Here is a 15,275-nt window from a genome sequence, read left to right as displayed (position 1 = left end):
AACCTTTGCCTGACCTTTGGTCAACCTTTGGGTGACCTGCTCAGAAACCACAACTGTTCCCCACAGAGGGTAGGTAAGTTAAGTTAAGCCCCTGGGCACCTCAGGAGGTAGGCAAATCTTATTACTCCCACTCCACTTTCCAGATGGAGAAGAGGCACTGAGAGGTTAAAGGGGATATGCTGTGGGTAATGCAGGAAGGGGAGGGAGACACCAGAACCATTTCTCTCTCCCTTCACTGGTGACTTCGTGGTGCAGCTCTGCTGCCTTCCCTGCAAAGGTCCCTGCACTCTGCTGTTCTGCTGCCAGCCACAGCCTTGGCTCCTGTTCCACACTCAAAACTGCTAATACTGAAGATTGCACACTGATACATTCAGGCTTTAACTTCTCAAAAGATGAGTGAGCTATTTCTTTAATATTTTTTGTGTCTTTACTGTAGAGATCTCCACCTGATGGTGGGAAAAGTATCCAGCTTCAAGAGGATTTATGTGTGGTAAATGCACTGACCTGGTGGCTCAGGAAAGAAGTGGCAGGAATATAGGGCAATCAATCCTTTCTTTCAGACACTGTCCTTCCCTGGCTCCTATTCTTGACAGTGATTTCAGGGCTGTATTTTTTCACTTCTGTGGCCAGGCAGTCTGCCATTCATGGCAGTTATTAAAACAAACAGCTGATGACAGGGGAGCACATCAGTGCAACCATCAGTGTGACAGGCAGCAATATTTGAGGCACAAGGGAAAACCTGGGTATTGTGGACAGCCTGGAGCTGACACTTCCCTGCCATCTTCTACATTCCTTGAGATTTGGGACCTCAGAATTACTGCAAAAAAATTCACATGCCAACGCATAGTTACGGTTTTATTAGTATTTTTGTTTGCTTCTCCTCTCTTCATGCAATTTATCTGAAACTTCATGGCTTGACCCTAGTCAGATGTATAATTTAATCTCATAACTGAGTCAGCTTCTAACCTCAGTCTTCAGTCTTCATACTTCAGGCTCTGTCCCCCCTGCTGAGGCTCAGCTTGGTAACTGAATGTTTTGATGAACATCATCTCCAACATAGCCCAAAGTTCATGGTGTTTTCTAAAAATGAGGAGTGAACCAACCTGGACATTGTTGTCTTGCTGCTGTCACATTTCTACATCTGAGTTTTGCTGTCAGTGTTGTTAGCAAAGGAAAGGGAGCTTTGACAGGATCAAAAATGAAATGCCAGGCACAGAAGGTTGTTACAATGCTCTGCAGCAGCTTCAAAGGACTCATATTGACCTCGGAACCAGAGGCCAGACAGGGTCTTGTTGAATCCCATGTTATTATTCTTGGCCATTAAATCTCTGATGTGCCCTGTGAGCTGCCCTTTCCTCACAAGGGTGAGAAAAATTCTTGAAAGACACCATTGCTGCCTTCAACATTGTTTTTTTCTTCTGGAGAGAGAAAGCTATGGTTCAGAAACACTGTCCATTCACCATGTGCCAACAGTACATGCTGCACATCAGCTTTCTCTCCCATTTTAGAGGGCAGGAGCTACACATCATGTGCTGTGCTCAAGTTATATGGAGGACACATGCCTAAACCTCCCTGTTTTCATTACCCACGTATCCTGTGAGCCATATCCTATGAGTCTGTGACTGCCTTTGCTCTGCTTCATCCTCACTTCTAACTTGAAATCTAGGAATTAAAAAGAATGACCACCAACTCAAAAATATCACCTGCACTACTGTAACCAATCCTGTCAATCCTGGCCAGCCAACAGCCCTCATCATATTGATCAAGGTCCTGTCCAGAGACAGCAGAATTTAGAATGTAAAAGGAGGTCTTTATAAACCAATTGAAAGATATAAGATGTTGATATGTCAAAGAAAAATAAAATGTCTTGATCAAAAGCAGATATTTTAAAAAGGAAAGGCCTTATTTATTTCCCTTACAGGAGATGCACTGCCCACACCTCCCCCAGGAAGCTGCACTTGTCTAGTTCCTCACAGCCCATGTGAGCACTGTGTCTGGTTGTCCATTGCCCAGCAGGCACCACCAGCCATGATCAACCCCAAATAAACATACAGCACCTTTTGGGTGAATGGTGAGTACATATTTTCAAGTATGAGAAATTACACGTGTCATAAAGCAAACAGGAGCTGGGATGCATGCTGGAAAGTAACCAGCACAGCAGTTTCATCCATGTTGATGCATGGTAATGCTCACTGGGAGATGTGTTCTCCCCCTTACCATCCAAAGAAGCAATGAAATAATCCATTTTCTGGCCTTGAATCCAGATTACACAGAAAAAGGACCAACAAAAGAGACTTTTGTAAATGTCTTCTGCTTCAGTCATTGTTGTGCAAGTATGTCTAGCTAAAGACAGACCAATATATCAAGTTAAAAAATATATAGGTGCCTGGGAACACTAATCTTGAGTATTTATCAATTGCATGAGTGTTCTGGATGATGCGCAAGCCCACGTGGCCCTTCAGGCCTCTCTTCCTTGATGGATTGGATTCATTGCTTATAGCTAAATGCACAATTATCTTTTCTTGCTTTTCTTCCTCTGGGACCATCTGGTTTCTTGTGTATCCTGACAGGCTGTTGGCATCGAATTCACTGTAGTTTCCATCCAGCATCATAGTTTTTGAATGAGGTATTCCACACGTACATGGAGACTAGGAACATAAACAAGAAATATAGCTGAACACTGGAAAAGCACAATTGTTTCTTTCTAGAACCAGACAGCTTGTCAACAGCTGGATTATAAATTTATATGATATGAACATGGATTCTAAAACCTCCTTTCTTCTAGGAGTTCCTGCCTCTTATTCTCAAATAATACTTTGCTTCCAATCCCCTCCTCCACCAACTTTGATATGTGGGTTTTACAAGGACATGATTTCAAGCATAAGTTCACCTAAAATAATTAAATAGATATGTGTACAGAATATATTTATCATGTATGTTCATACAAAAAATTATATATGCCTGAATGTGTAATATTCATTATATAGGTGTGAATGCATAACCTACAGGATGCCAGTGGAAATGTCTGCAATCAAGGATTTTCCTTCACATTATTTAACCAACATATCAGATGTCTGCTGCAAACCTGAAAATCAACTTAAGAAATGTTTTCTGTGTTAAAGTCATAACCAAATGATTTGGTATCAAGAGGCTGTGTGCAGAAAAAATCCATGACAAATTTATAGCCCCTTTAGACCATTGTAGCCCTTTCCAGACCCATCACAAAAGAATTTTTTTGAATGGAACTACAGCTGAACACCAGCTGGGATTTAAGACATATTGTATCCTAAGCAGGTGTACCTCAAAAAAAAAAAAAAAAATAAAATAAAAAAAAAAAGCTGAACAAAAGGAAACCAAACCAAAAACATAGGGAAGAATTACATCAGGCTCTTTGTCTGACAACAGCTCTGGGAGATGGTGGGTAAATGGAAGGGAAAGCAGTTAACAGCAAGAAGCTGATTGCTGCAGGACCCAGCAGAGAAAGAAATTCTGCAGGTTTACTCTTAGCCTCCAGGTCAAATTACAGTTCCCATGGCTTCATCTACATGTGATGAGAGTCACCCCAAAGGACAAGGGGACCTGGCCTCCTATAAACCCACTTCCACAGAGTTTTAAATTATACCCATCTTCACATAGCCACATACATGCAGGAGGATGCTACATAATTTCCCCCTGCAGAAGTTTTAGTCCATATCTACACTGATAAACACCACCAAAGAGCCTCCCTGGGCACAAGAGCTCAGCTGACATGCTGTTAGAGTGCCAGGAATGTCTCTGGCATGAATTTTGTCCAGGCCATTGACTATCACAAAGTTCCCATGTGTGTGGTTTGGGAATAAGTAGAGGCCACGGACTGTTTGCCACAGGCAGTTCAAAGCAGCCATTCTGATTTTGAGGGAAAGAAGGTTTAGATTTAGGTACTGCATGCCCAGCAGCTTCAGTCCCAGGCATATTAAATTTCTTAGTGTAGACCCATCATAGATCTCTTCTCTGATCAACCTAACATATTTATATTAGGATTTCTTTTTTGGTCTTCCATTGGGGAGCATCGTTGGCTGACAAGTTCTACATTTACAGTCAGAAACGTCTCTTCTGCTTCCTCAAGAATGCTTGCCTACATTTTGCTGCAATCCTCTCAAATAATGCTGCTTATTATCTGTGTTCCCATTACCACCACTGAGGATGAATTAATATTGTCACATGCTGAAGACTAAATAGAGTATTTTACCTCATTTAGTAAAAAGGCATTTGCTGAATATAGAATTCAAAGCACAAGATTCAATAAAGGGCAGATTTGTGATATAGATAACAAACTATGCCATCACTGGGTGTGGTAAAACATTCCTGAAAACTTAGTAGAACAGCAACAAACCTTCTCAGGTTCATTTCATCTGCCAAATACACTCAAAGACAAAGGAGAAGGGGTTTTACATTCTGAAAAAAACGAAGTTTTCTTCTAGGCAAGTCAAACCTAGTAAGTGGGATTGTTGATACTTCCTGTGCGCAATCAAGATGCCATCTTCTTTGGACATGGGAAGTCTGAGCAGGACTGGCTATGAGAGCACTGCAGCAAGTAAGACACTGGACTGACTGTGCTTGCACAGTTCATCTCTGCCTTGTACTGCAAAGAACTGCTGGGCCTTGGCTGGGGATAGGATGGTGGCATAGGTAAATCAAGATACTTGGTATCTGTCCAAGTAGTTTTCCAGAATCACACTGTTGTTGGGAAGGCCTTGGAGAGAGGTGAAATTTTATCATAGGAGTCTGTTAATTTAGTTTCATTTTTAAATGTATCTACTTTTTCAAAATGAGATGTCAGCTAGGAAAGGTACTGGGCTGATAGGTATTCTGAACTTCAAGGCAGCCTGCAAGGGGCAGAGAAGGACATGCAAACCAACAGAATAGTTCAGAGAGGGAAATGTCATGGTCTAATCATAAGAAAGTTGACCTGCCTTGGCTCTTCTGCAAGGCTAATACTAATTTTGTTGGGAGCCAAAGGCAGCAGGTGACCAATGTTATCCATGAACTAATGTGAGGAATTCCTAATGGGAGTAAAGAATCTGTAAACAAGGGTGATGTTCTGGCAGTGTGGGGATTGAAAATATTGGTCCCAGGCCTTAGTGTTCAAAAGCTGGCGGTGTTTCATTTAACTGCAAAGAAGGGCTGACAGGTCTGTAGGATAATTCAAGCAGAAAGGGACCCTGGGTGGTCTCTATTCCTATCTCCTGCTGACAGCAAGGGCTGTATCTGGACAGGTCTTGAAAACCTCTGAGGATGCAGGAGAAGACCTTCCATAACACATTAAAAAGTACAAGCAGAAAGTTGCTGTAGGAAGAAAATCCGCGGAGGGTTAAAGGACGACACGCAGTCACCAATATGGTTAAAGTGAAGTCGTCCATTAACAGTGGACACTCGCTTTATATAGAGCCTTTGTTTATATAACAATATCTTGCAGGTGGCTATATCTTGGACACAAATTCTGTTCTCACAGAACTTCTGCTGGCTACCTCATTATCCTGTTATTCTTCTTTTCTACTGCCAGCTCCCTTATCTTTTTCCCATAGCTCATCTTTCAGTAACCTTGCAACTGGGTCTTAAGGCCCTTAGTTTACTCTAGCTAAAGCTAAAGAGTCAGGATTGCTCACATGTCTGTTTTCTTCCAGACAATTTCCCAACATATCCCCCTTTTTGTTTTTGAGCAATCCTGACTTACTTCATCACGTGAGATAACATGCTAATAATACATTGCCATAAACAACATACTAATAATACGAAAGCATCAAAACCAATAATAACAAATATAATTGATAAACCTTGTCTAATTAAATCTCTAAGCTATCCCTATATCCTTAAGTGATTTAACCATTCATTTAACCCAATATATGCAACAGTTAATTTTTCATGTTATCTTAATCAATTGTTTTTGGTTGTGAATTGACTCTGAATGATTAGATAAATTCATGCAAATACACTCCATCAAAGTCTTCACAAACATAAATAAAAGCTAATAATAAAAAGTCAGTGGCAGCACGATATTATAAAACTGCATGTCTGACACTATCACCATCTTTTAGCATCTGTGTTAAAATACCAGAAGTTAAGTTCATCTACTTAGCAGTGCAACAGAATAGCACAATCAACAATCAACACATAGACAAGGGATCCCATAATCAACATATAAACGATCACATGAATTACAACATTAACAAGAACCTATTATCAATACAATATGAAAAGCACATTTAACACTGCAATGGAAGGACTTAAATACCTTTTTATTATGAGGAAGGTCTGGTGTCCACTGGTGCATAGAACCAAGAGGGTAGAGGAGGCTTATCCGACAAAAATTGGTCGGGGGGCCCCAAAAGCATCCCCAGACCCCTCCCGGGTCACGGCACAGTGGAGTCCTGGTTTCCTTCATGGTTGCCAAATTGAGGCCCAAAAAGGCCTAACAAACAAAGACAGCAAAAGCACGCACTTCCCCCCCCCCCCCTTTTTTTTTTTTTTTTTTTTTTTTTTTTTCCTCTGCTGTGGTGTCTGCAGCAGGGCTCATTTTCTGAGCAGTAGCAGTGTCTGTGGGAGTAGAAACAGCAGCTGCAGCTGTAGCAGACACACTGGCGATGCTCACCGGCCATATCTGAGTTGTGCCCTTGTGTGAGGGGGGGCGAGAAACTGCTGCGGAGGCAGGAGTGGGGGTGCTCTCTGTACCAGGAGCAGCTCTCACTCTCCGCAGCAACTCTCGGGCTCTGAAAAGGCATACTCATTCTCATAAAATCTAATGAAGTTAGCCTAAAATTAAAAGAAGTGGTACAATTTCCCAAACCAAAACTCAAGTGTAATTACCAAGTTGTTTGTTTTTTTTGTTTTGTTTTTTTTTTTTGTTGTTGTTGTCTTGGTTTTGTTTGTTTGTTTGTTTGTTTTTTGTCTCTATATGAAACACCAGTGGACCATGCACCACAATATAAATCATATTGCAATGATGGTCCTTAAGCAGCTTTATCTGCTTCTAGCATTTGCTCAGAAGCTTCTAACAATTGGGCTGCTGTAGCACCTTTTGGGAGTAGTCCTAATGCACGTTTAGTTTTTTTCATTAGCATTGTCATATGCTGACATATAAAAAATTTTGTTTTCATCTCTTCTGTCAAGTCGGGATGTGATATTACCACTGAATATAAGTGATCCACAAATTTTGGATATGGCTCCACTCCCTCATTTAATATTTGTAAAAGAGGGAGTTGCTTGTGCAGGATCATGCACAGTTTACAAAGCTTTATACACCAATTCTTGTGAAAGTTGTAACACTTCAGTTTGAAACCATGCCTGCAAATCTGCACATACAAAAGGACAAGCACCAAGGAACATTTGTGCTTGCACTCTGTATAATGCATCGGTGTTCTGTCTAGGAATCACAGCTTCATTTTCACACAGCATTTGCCATTTATGATGAAATTGCAATTGTTGATTCCACCTTTCCCCCCCCCCCACTATCCCCTCTACCACCCTCCCCTCCCCATGTTGGATCTAGAAGAGGTGGAGCAGTGGGTGTTAAAGGGTTAAGGGAAGTAGGAGCAGGGATAGGGAACTGATCAGGGGATAAAAATGGATTAGTGCCCCTGGGTTGTTTAGGGTATTCTCCAGAGCAAAAAACTAGGGTTTTTTCAGGGGTATACTCATCCTTGGTCTCCAGCTCTTTCAGTTTCTTCAGCAGTTCCCTGAGTTGCTTGTCTCCAAGTCCCAGTTCTTTCCTTGGTTGTTGCTCTATAGCAGGCACTGATGGTGTTGACAGGTGAAGCAGAGGATTAATTGATGGCAACTGTGGTCAAGAAGATAAATCAGGCATCGGAGGTGGAGAGGAAGGCAGCGGTGGCAGAGTGTTCGGGAGCCGTGGCAGGCGGGCAGGAGGGGGGGCTCTGCATTCCAAGGTTCCTCGCCTGTGTTCTCCGGCTTCTCTCCCTCTGGGTCCTCCGACGATTTTGGTGGTGTTTTCGGTCGCTTTTCGTTTTGCTTCTCAGTCCCATTTTTACTTTTCATCTGACCCTCCAGGGTCAAATGGCACAGTTGGCTGAGCTTGAATCAGTATAGTCCCTTCAGGTGCTGGTGGGGGCACCTTAGGTGTCTCAAATAACTGCCTAGAGGTCAAGTCCATATTTTGAGCATTCATCGGTATTGGTAGATCAGGTGTTAAGGCAGCAAACGCTGAGGCTGCTACTCTTACACTTTTTGTTTCTTTTAAGGTTTCTCTAATCAATTTCCAGAGTGTCGCTAAGCGTCGTGCCTCCTTATCTCCATCGTTAATTTTATCCCATAGAGCAGTACCTATGGCTTCCCAAGTAGGTAACTCAAAAACGGTACCCATCGAGGGGATCAAGTTTCTATCCCGTGCCCATTTCAGTAATTCACGTAAGGTCCTGCCTTCGTGTGATAAACCTCTCTTAGAGAGAATACATTGGAGGAGCTTAACTACTGCCTCTTCTTCTTTAGAGAGTGTAGACCCCATCTCCTCCCCAGCCGCTCACCTTTTTCTTGGCAAGATTCTTCAATTTCGAGGTACCTCTTTCGTTCCGTAGCCGGGCACCAGCTACACAGACCGCCGGGGCAGCAGTCTCCTTTCGACTGGCTTCTCCGCACCTGCCGCACCGTTCCTTCGGTCGGCTTTCTCGCTACCCTCTCATTCCAGCTGTCTTCATCGCTCCTGGAAGCAACAGCGAGAGGGTCCCTGTTCGGGCGCCAAATGTAGGAAGAAAATCCGCGGAGGGTTAAAGGACGACACGCAGTCACCAATATGGTTAAAGTGAAGTCGTCCATTAACAGTGGACACTCGCTTTATATAGAGCCTTTGTTTATATAATGATATCTTGCAGGTGGCTATATCTTGGACACAAATTCTGTTCTCACAGAACTTCTGCTGGCTACCTCATTATCCTGTTATTCTTCTTTTCTACTGCCAGCTCCCTTATCTTTTTCCCATAGCTCATCTTTCAGTAACCTTGCAACTGGGTCTTAAGGCCCTTAGTTTACTCTAGCTAAAGCTAAAGAGTCAGGATTGCTCACATGTCTGTTTTCTTCCAGACAATTTCCCAACAAGTTGCCTGGTTGCTGTTTGTGTTTGGTAATGGGGAAGATCTCCACTTCCCAGGGAAGTGGTGGATTCTCCATCCCTGGAGATATTTAAAAAGAGACTGGATGTGGCACTCAGTGCCATGGTCTGGTAACTGCAGCGGTAGTGGATCAAGGGTTGGACTTGATAATCTCTGAGGTCCCTTCCAACCCAGCCAATTCTATGATTCTATTACTTCCATTGAATACAGTTTTCAGAGTAAAGCTGACTGCAGGGTGAGGAAATAAATATTCACTGAATAGCACCTCTAGCTTAACAACATAGCAATTGTGACAGCTTCAGGGGGTGTCAGAGTTTTCCAGTTTTTAGGCACAAGATAGTCAATATAAAGATGAGATAAGCTGTAGGAAAAAAAGGAATAAATGGATGAACAAAACTACAGTTTTCTCACCCTGTCCCGGAGTTTCCTCTCCTTCCACTCTTGCACTGTAGTCAGGTAATTCACTGCTGCATATTCCAGCACTGAGAGGAAGACAAACACAAAACTGACCCAGAGGTAAATGTCCACTGCTTTGATGTAGGAAACACGGGGCATGGAGGCGTTCACCCCAGTGATGATCGTGGACATGGTCAGCACGGTGGTGATCCCTGGAAAGGACCAAGAGAAATAAATACCACTGCCTCATACAGTCCCTAGGGCTTTTGTCTCATGAAAAAAATAGAAATTATGCTCAATGTGATGCTCTAAAAGATGTTGGATATCAAATAAATTTATGGTAATTTTCTCTCATGCCAATGCAGAACTGTTCCACTGCCTGCACTTCTGTGCACATGATGAGTTTTGTTTTGAGGAGCATTGGAGCAGCCATCATTTTGCTAGGAACAACATTTAACTCTCTCCTTAACCTCTACAGTTTTATATAGTATTTACAGTCAGGTCTGCTAATACCAGTGGTGGCAAAGATTCCTACTTCCTTCCTGTACCAACCTGTGATGCAGGCACTGCCAGAAGGAAAGCTAGTATTGGCTTTCAGTCATAGCTAAAGAGGAATTGCTATAAACCACTGATGTTAACAAAGATGTGCAATAATGAGAAAATGTTTTTTGCATGAAACGATGCAAAAGAAAGGCTTTATGTTTTTACCTCTAGGAATATTTGTCCACAGTTCAGGCTATGGGATTCAAAAAGCTTTTAACAAAAAACATTGTATGATATATATGTGTGTGTGTTCATAAACATATATGCATATATTTATGTTTATATTCATACATATGTGTGTGGATATGTGTATATGTACATGTCTGTAAATATATATATATTATACTGATATAGATAAAATCCTGCAAAACAGTGTCTAGATTGTATGGATGGTCATGGAGAGAAAAATATTTCCAAGCAACCTTTGCTTGCCCAACATCTCTAACCATCAAAGCGAACAGTTCCCTTTCCTGCCAAAACTTTCACATTCTAAGATTTTTTTGCAGTCATGGATTGTTGCAGTTGCTCTCACCCAAAGAGACTCTGGCAGGAACTGCTCGGTGATCAATCCAGAAAGACACCCAGGACAGCATGACCATGAGGGTGGCAGGAAAGTAGGTTTGGAGCAAGAAGAAGAAGATGTGACGACGTAAAGTGAAGTTTATGTAGAGGCGATTGTACCAACCTTTGAGAGAGGAGGAAAGCCACAAGCAGTGAGAAGAGCCTGGATGACAGGCACAAGGAGACAGATTTTAATTTAAAATTTTTATTTCTGAAGGGTAGCGAAAAGAGGAGCTGATCTTTGAAAATTTATTAACATTCAGACCATGGAGACTACATTTCGGTGACATGTAATCCCAAGAGCTCACTCTCAAGTAATTTACAGCATTAGCTTGAGCAATAGAATTATATCAGAAAAGGCCATACCTGTGCTACTGTAGAAAGCCAGTCTTGATGTAGTGTGGAATTTTTGTATCAAAAACTGAGACAAAGAAATCTTTTCATCAGTTTTCAGAGATTCATTCCCATTTTTCCAATACAGCATCAGGTCTTCATCCGTGTAAGCATCTTAGGGGAAGAAGAAATACAAAGTAATGTGGCTTTAGCTGGGAGGGGAAACGAAAGATCCAGACAAAATAAACAAACACAAAGGCATCTTTGGCGTGAAGCACAGCCACAAGTAAGTTTGCTAACAACAGTGAGTTCAAAATATCTTGCCATATGAGGTACCATTACAGCAACAACAAGAATCCAGGCCATCCTCTTTTTACTCCCCACTGGTGAAACAACAGCTAGGATGGCACTTTCCTGAGTATCACCTATCAGAAACCATAGACAAGTAATTTCTACCTGATAATAACTCAGGAAATGGCTTTAAACTGGAAGAGGGTATATTTGCATTAGAAATTAGGAAGAAATTCTTTACTGTGAGGGTGGTGAAACACTGGAACAGGTTGCCCAGGAAAGATGTGGATGTCTCCTCCCTGGATGTGTTCAAGGCCAGGCTGGATGGAGCTTTGAGCAACCTGGTCTGGTGGGAGGTGTCCCTGCCCATGCAGGGGGTTGGAACTGGGTAACCTTTAAGGTCCCTTCCAACCCAAACCATTCTGTGATTAAATGAAATAGTCAGAGATAAAATGCCTGAATCGAGAGGAAGGAGGAGGAAGCACAGACACCTCAACCTACCTTTTTTATCAGTGATAAAAGCAAAAGGGATAGTTGTGATTTGAAGCAAAAGTCTAGAAATATTTAAAGGTTTTTAATTAAAATCTGAAAGAATTAGTGTACTAGGTAGCAGGAACATACATAAAACACACTGGTGGTGAAATTTAGAGAAAATTAATAATCATTATAATCAGCTTTTTACTGTGACTCTTGAAAACATCACCTTCCTGTCAGAAGAAACGAACAGAGCAAAACTTCTCCCCTGGATTTCTCATCAGCAAGCTGCTGAGAAGCAGTGTATGTTCAGCATTTCTGTTGCTGGTTGGTTTTTTTTTTTAAATTGCCATCTACTAAAATTCATACAAGGATGCTTTCCCTGCTAATTCCCATGTCTTACAGCATCAGGTCAATAGAAAAACTCCCAGTAACTCTGGTGAATGTCTCTTCCAGGCTCTAAAATAGACTGTAATCTGAAATGTGTCCAGTTTATGTGTGTACAGCCAGCCATGGAGCACGTCTAGCAAGAAATAGGGATATGACATACAGCTTTCTAGCTCCAGAGAACACGTCTGAGAGTCCAGAGGGAAGTGGCTGAAGTCCATGTTACACATTGCTGTAACTGTGATCCTAGAAGTAGAAAAAGAGAAAGGTTGGTTTCTATGAGGAACAACGAAAGGAAAATATTAACACAGATAAATCATTCTGCAGCTTTAAAACAAACAATTATGCATAATATTAGCATAAAATCTCCAGGAAAATGCCTACTGACTCTCCACACCCAAGGGAGATGGATTATACATAAACACTCTAAAACCAGCCATAATTTCAATGCCTCTCAGGGAATTAAAGTACTATCTTGGACATTACAGTAATAATAATGTCAGTACAACATACTGCCAGCATATTTTTCAGCCTTACAAATATTACATCCTTACATATTTCCTTACAAAACAGCAACACAAGATAACATCACCATTTACATTTGAAGGTTGCCTTATGTCTGATTTGCTTCCTCATTTTCCCCAATTGCTCAGTTCCCCCCATAGTCACCTCAGCAATGACCCAAGACTGAGAAATGTGATGAACCTAACTGCATGCCAGAAATTCCTCCAGTATATACATTATTAAGGTAAAAACCCTTTCTTTCAGTCCTAGATCAAATTCCTTCAATCTGGTGGGTGCATTAGTAGGGTCGGGGGAGAGGGGGTGGTGGGTAAAATGGGTGCAGCTGTTTTTTAAGAAGTGAGATTTGCCTCTGTTAATCCAGTTGTGCACAACATTACGTAATGAGTCTTCCAGTGGGTCACTGAACTTTCTCTCGTGGGCAGATTTTCAGTGGAGCTCCTGATTTAGCAGGGACAGATGAGCTGTGAGTCATCATTTCAGAAGGCAACTTACGTTGGTTGTGAGCATTTTCTAGACTCGCTGCAGATGTTGGTAAAGAAATGTTCTGTTCTAGGGATTGTGATCCAAATCCAGCTCTGACCTACCCACTCATCACCCCTGAAAAGCACACGTTGTTCATTTTGACTATAAAACTAGAGCAGAATTTTGCCATATGAGCTAAAGTTAAAGAAGCTTTTGGGGGATATGCTCCAGAAGGTATATGGCAATGACTTCCCATAGCTGTGTGCAGCATCCAAACATTGCATAACTCAATCTCATTACAATGTGCTCTTTTCTTTCCTCAGGGTCACCTGAACTGTGGCACAACCTGGGGTCACTCACAATTTGTTAGTCTGGCAGCACAGAAACCCAGATCATCCATAAGATATCCCTCAGCCACAGTTTTTTAAAATAAATTCAGCGGAATTTTATTTGGTCTATTGAACCAGTGAAATTTAGAGCCCTCTGGTTTGGTGGGATATGGTACTGCCTGGGACAATATCTCTCACTATGTTCATTCCTCAAAGAGAAATAGCCTCCTGAATCAAACTTTATAAAAAACTTCTGTGGTATTTTTGGAAACTGTAACCAGGCAGAGGAATTTAGAGGGTAAAGCCTCCGTGTCTTTGTGGATTACACGATCCTGCAAACACACAGTTATGACTTCTGTACACCCTCAGGCAGGGGAACCCTTTAGGTCACCAAGGACATGCCTCAGGGTTCTCCCAGTGAGCAAACCTTCTAGAAAATCAGTGTGTACAGGATGTCTTTAGTGCTGCCATTTCAGCTTCAACAACAACAAAAAAAGTTTTTTCTAGACGAAAGAGAAGCAAAATAGGATAATTATAGAGGTCACCATCTGGTATATCTGCAGCTTCCAGTTTAATCACACACCGACCCTGGGATGAACATTCCTGCTCAACTAAGCCTTCCCCTGACTACAAAGAATTAGGGGAATGCTTCCTCCAGGAGGAGATTATCCTGTTACTGTCCACAGGATGCATACTCGCAGCTTCCTCCAAAGCATCTTGAGCCGAATATGCTGGAAAGAGGGCTCTGAATCAGCAGGGGGAACAGGAGGGTTGGCAGTAGCAGTCCTGGTGATCACCCAAGCCATGCTGGGACCCAAATTGACAGTGGAGCCCCAGGGGGTTGATCAGGAACAGCACAGTTACCTCATGCTGTAGAGGACATGGCCATCAGGGAAGACTCGTAGCATGATGTTTTCTGTTGTGGTGTCATGAATGAAGGACCTTTTGGAGTGCACGAAGAAGACATCAGGGACCCAGATCTTCTTCACCAACCTGCCATCAAAGGTCATGCTCTTGTTGTTGGTGCTGGGAAAGGAGAGACGCTCGTCCTTCCAGTAGTGCCTTAAGTACAGAGTCATAGTGAAATCCTTCATGAAAAAGGAGAAGGATCAGAAAGAAATCGGTCAGTGTTGCTTTCCACACCTAAGCAGCACCCGAAAGAAACCTCAGCTCCACTAAGTAGATTAAATCCCTCCCTTCTCGACTCCTGTTTCTTCCCTAGACCAATGCTCTTTGTGAAGAGATTTTCCTGCCAAAAGAGTCTCAGTGAAAACAAAACATAAACCCCAAATCAATGTAATACACTGCTCGGTAATGTTCAGTCCTAAAAAGGTTTTAAATATGCCCCAAGAGAAGCACTGCCTCACAGAAATGATTCTTCATTCCTGCTGAAATTGTCTTGAAGACCTATGGGTATCAATAGCATGTTCAAGAGGAAAAGCTTTCAAAATTAACTTAATGGTCAGGCTAAATACTAGCCAGTTTATCCCCAAAAGAACTAAATTGTTGCAAGCAGCAATCAAGTGAGGAAATGGTTTTTCCTACTGTACAAGTGGAAATAAATAAAGCTGTCTTTTAAGCTCCTTGAGAGGGAAGGAGCTACAGCCACACAAAGGAAAACATCTTTTTGTTGATCCCAACCTGGCAGCTGCTTCTCTCAGAGCTGAATCTACTCTCTCATGCTAAGACACCAAATACACTTGTTTTCTTTATATTCCCAATTAAATGAGTGCTTGCAGAAGCTACAGCTGCCAAGCCCAGGCAGGCAGCAGCACAGGCTGGGATCTCTTCCTAACCTCTCAGCAACTGGTGAGACACTGGCACAGGTTGCCCAGGGAGGCTGTGGATGCCCCATCCCTGGAAGTGTTCCAGGCCA

The 15,275-nt window shown here is 42.2% G+C and overlaps 1 protein-coding gene across 2 annotated transcripts in view; it reads right to left on the bottom strand.

Moving 5' to 3' along the window:
• Window positions 1–1,627: 1,627 nt before the first annotated feature.
• Window positions 1,628–15,275, bottom strand: part of GABRR2 (gamma-aminobutyric acid type A receptor subunit rho2) — a 34,819-nt gene continuing 21,171 nt past the window's right edge. Inside the window, exons 4-9 of one of the 2 annotated variants that reach the window (XM_071741352.1) lie at window positions 14,264–14,487; window positions 12,247–12,329; window positions 10,965–11,105; window positions 10,570–10,722; window positions 9,510–9,706; window positions 1,628–2,648 (exon numbers count right to left, since the gene is read on the bottom strand). In XM_071741352.1, the coding sequence (XP_071597453.1) occupies window positions 2,340–2,648; window positions 9,510–9,706; window positions 10,570–10,722; window positions 10,965–11,105; window positions 12,247–12,329; window positions 14,264–14,487 (1,107 nt within the window). In that variant the 3' untranslated portion in view covers window positions 1,628–2,339. The remainder of the gene's footprint in view (window positions 2,649–9,509; window positions 9,707–10,569; window positions 10,723–10,964; window positions 11,106–12,246; window positions 12,330–14,263; window positions 14,488–15,275) is intronic. The other variant, XM_071741353.1, reaches the window with a different exon arrangement.

This window comes from Heliangelus exortis, chromosome 3 (assembly GCF_036169615.1).
Source record: "Heliangelus exortis chromosome 3, bHelExo1.hap1, whole genome shotgun sequence".
Classification (NCBI taxonomy): Eukaryota; Metazoa; Chordata; class Aves; order Apodiformes; family Trochilidae; genus Heliangelus; species Heliangelus exortis.
This window is presented reverse-complemented; position numbering and strand designations above follow the sequence as displayed.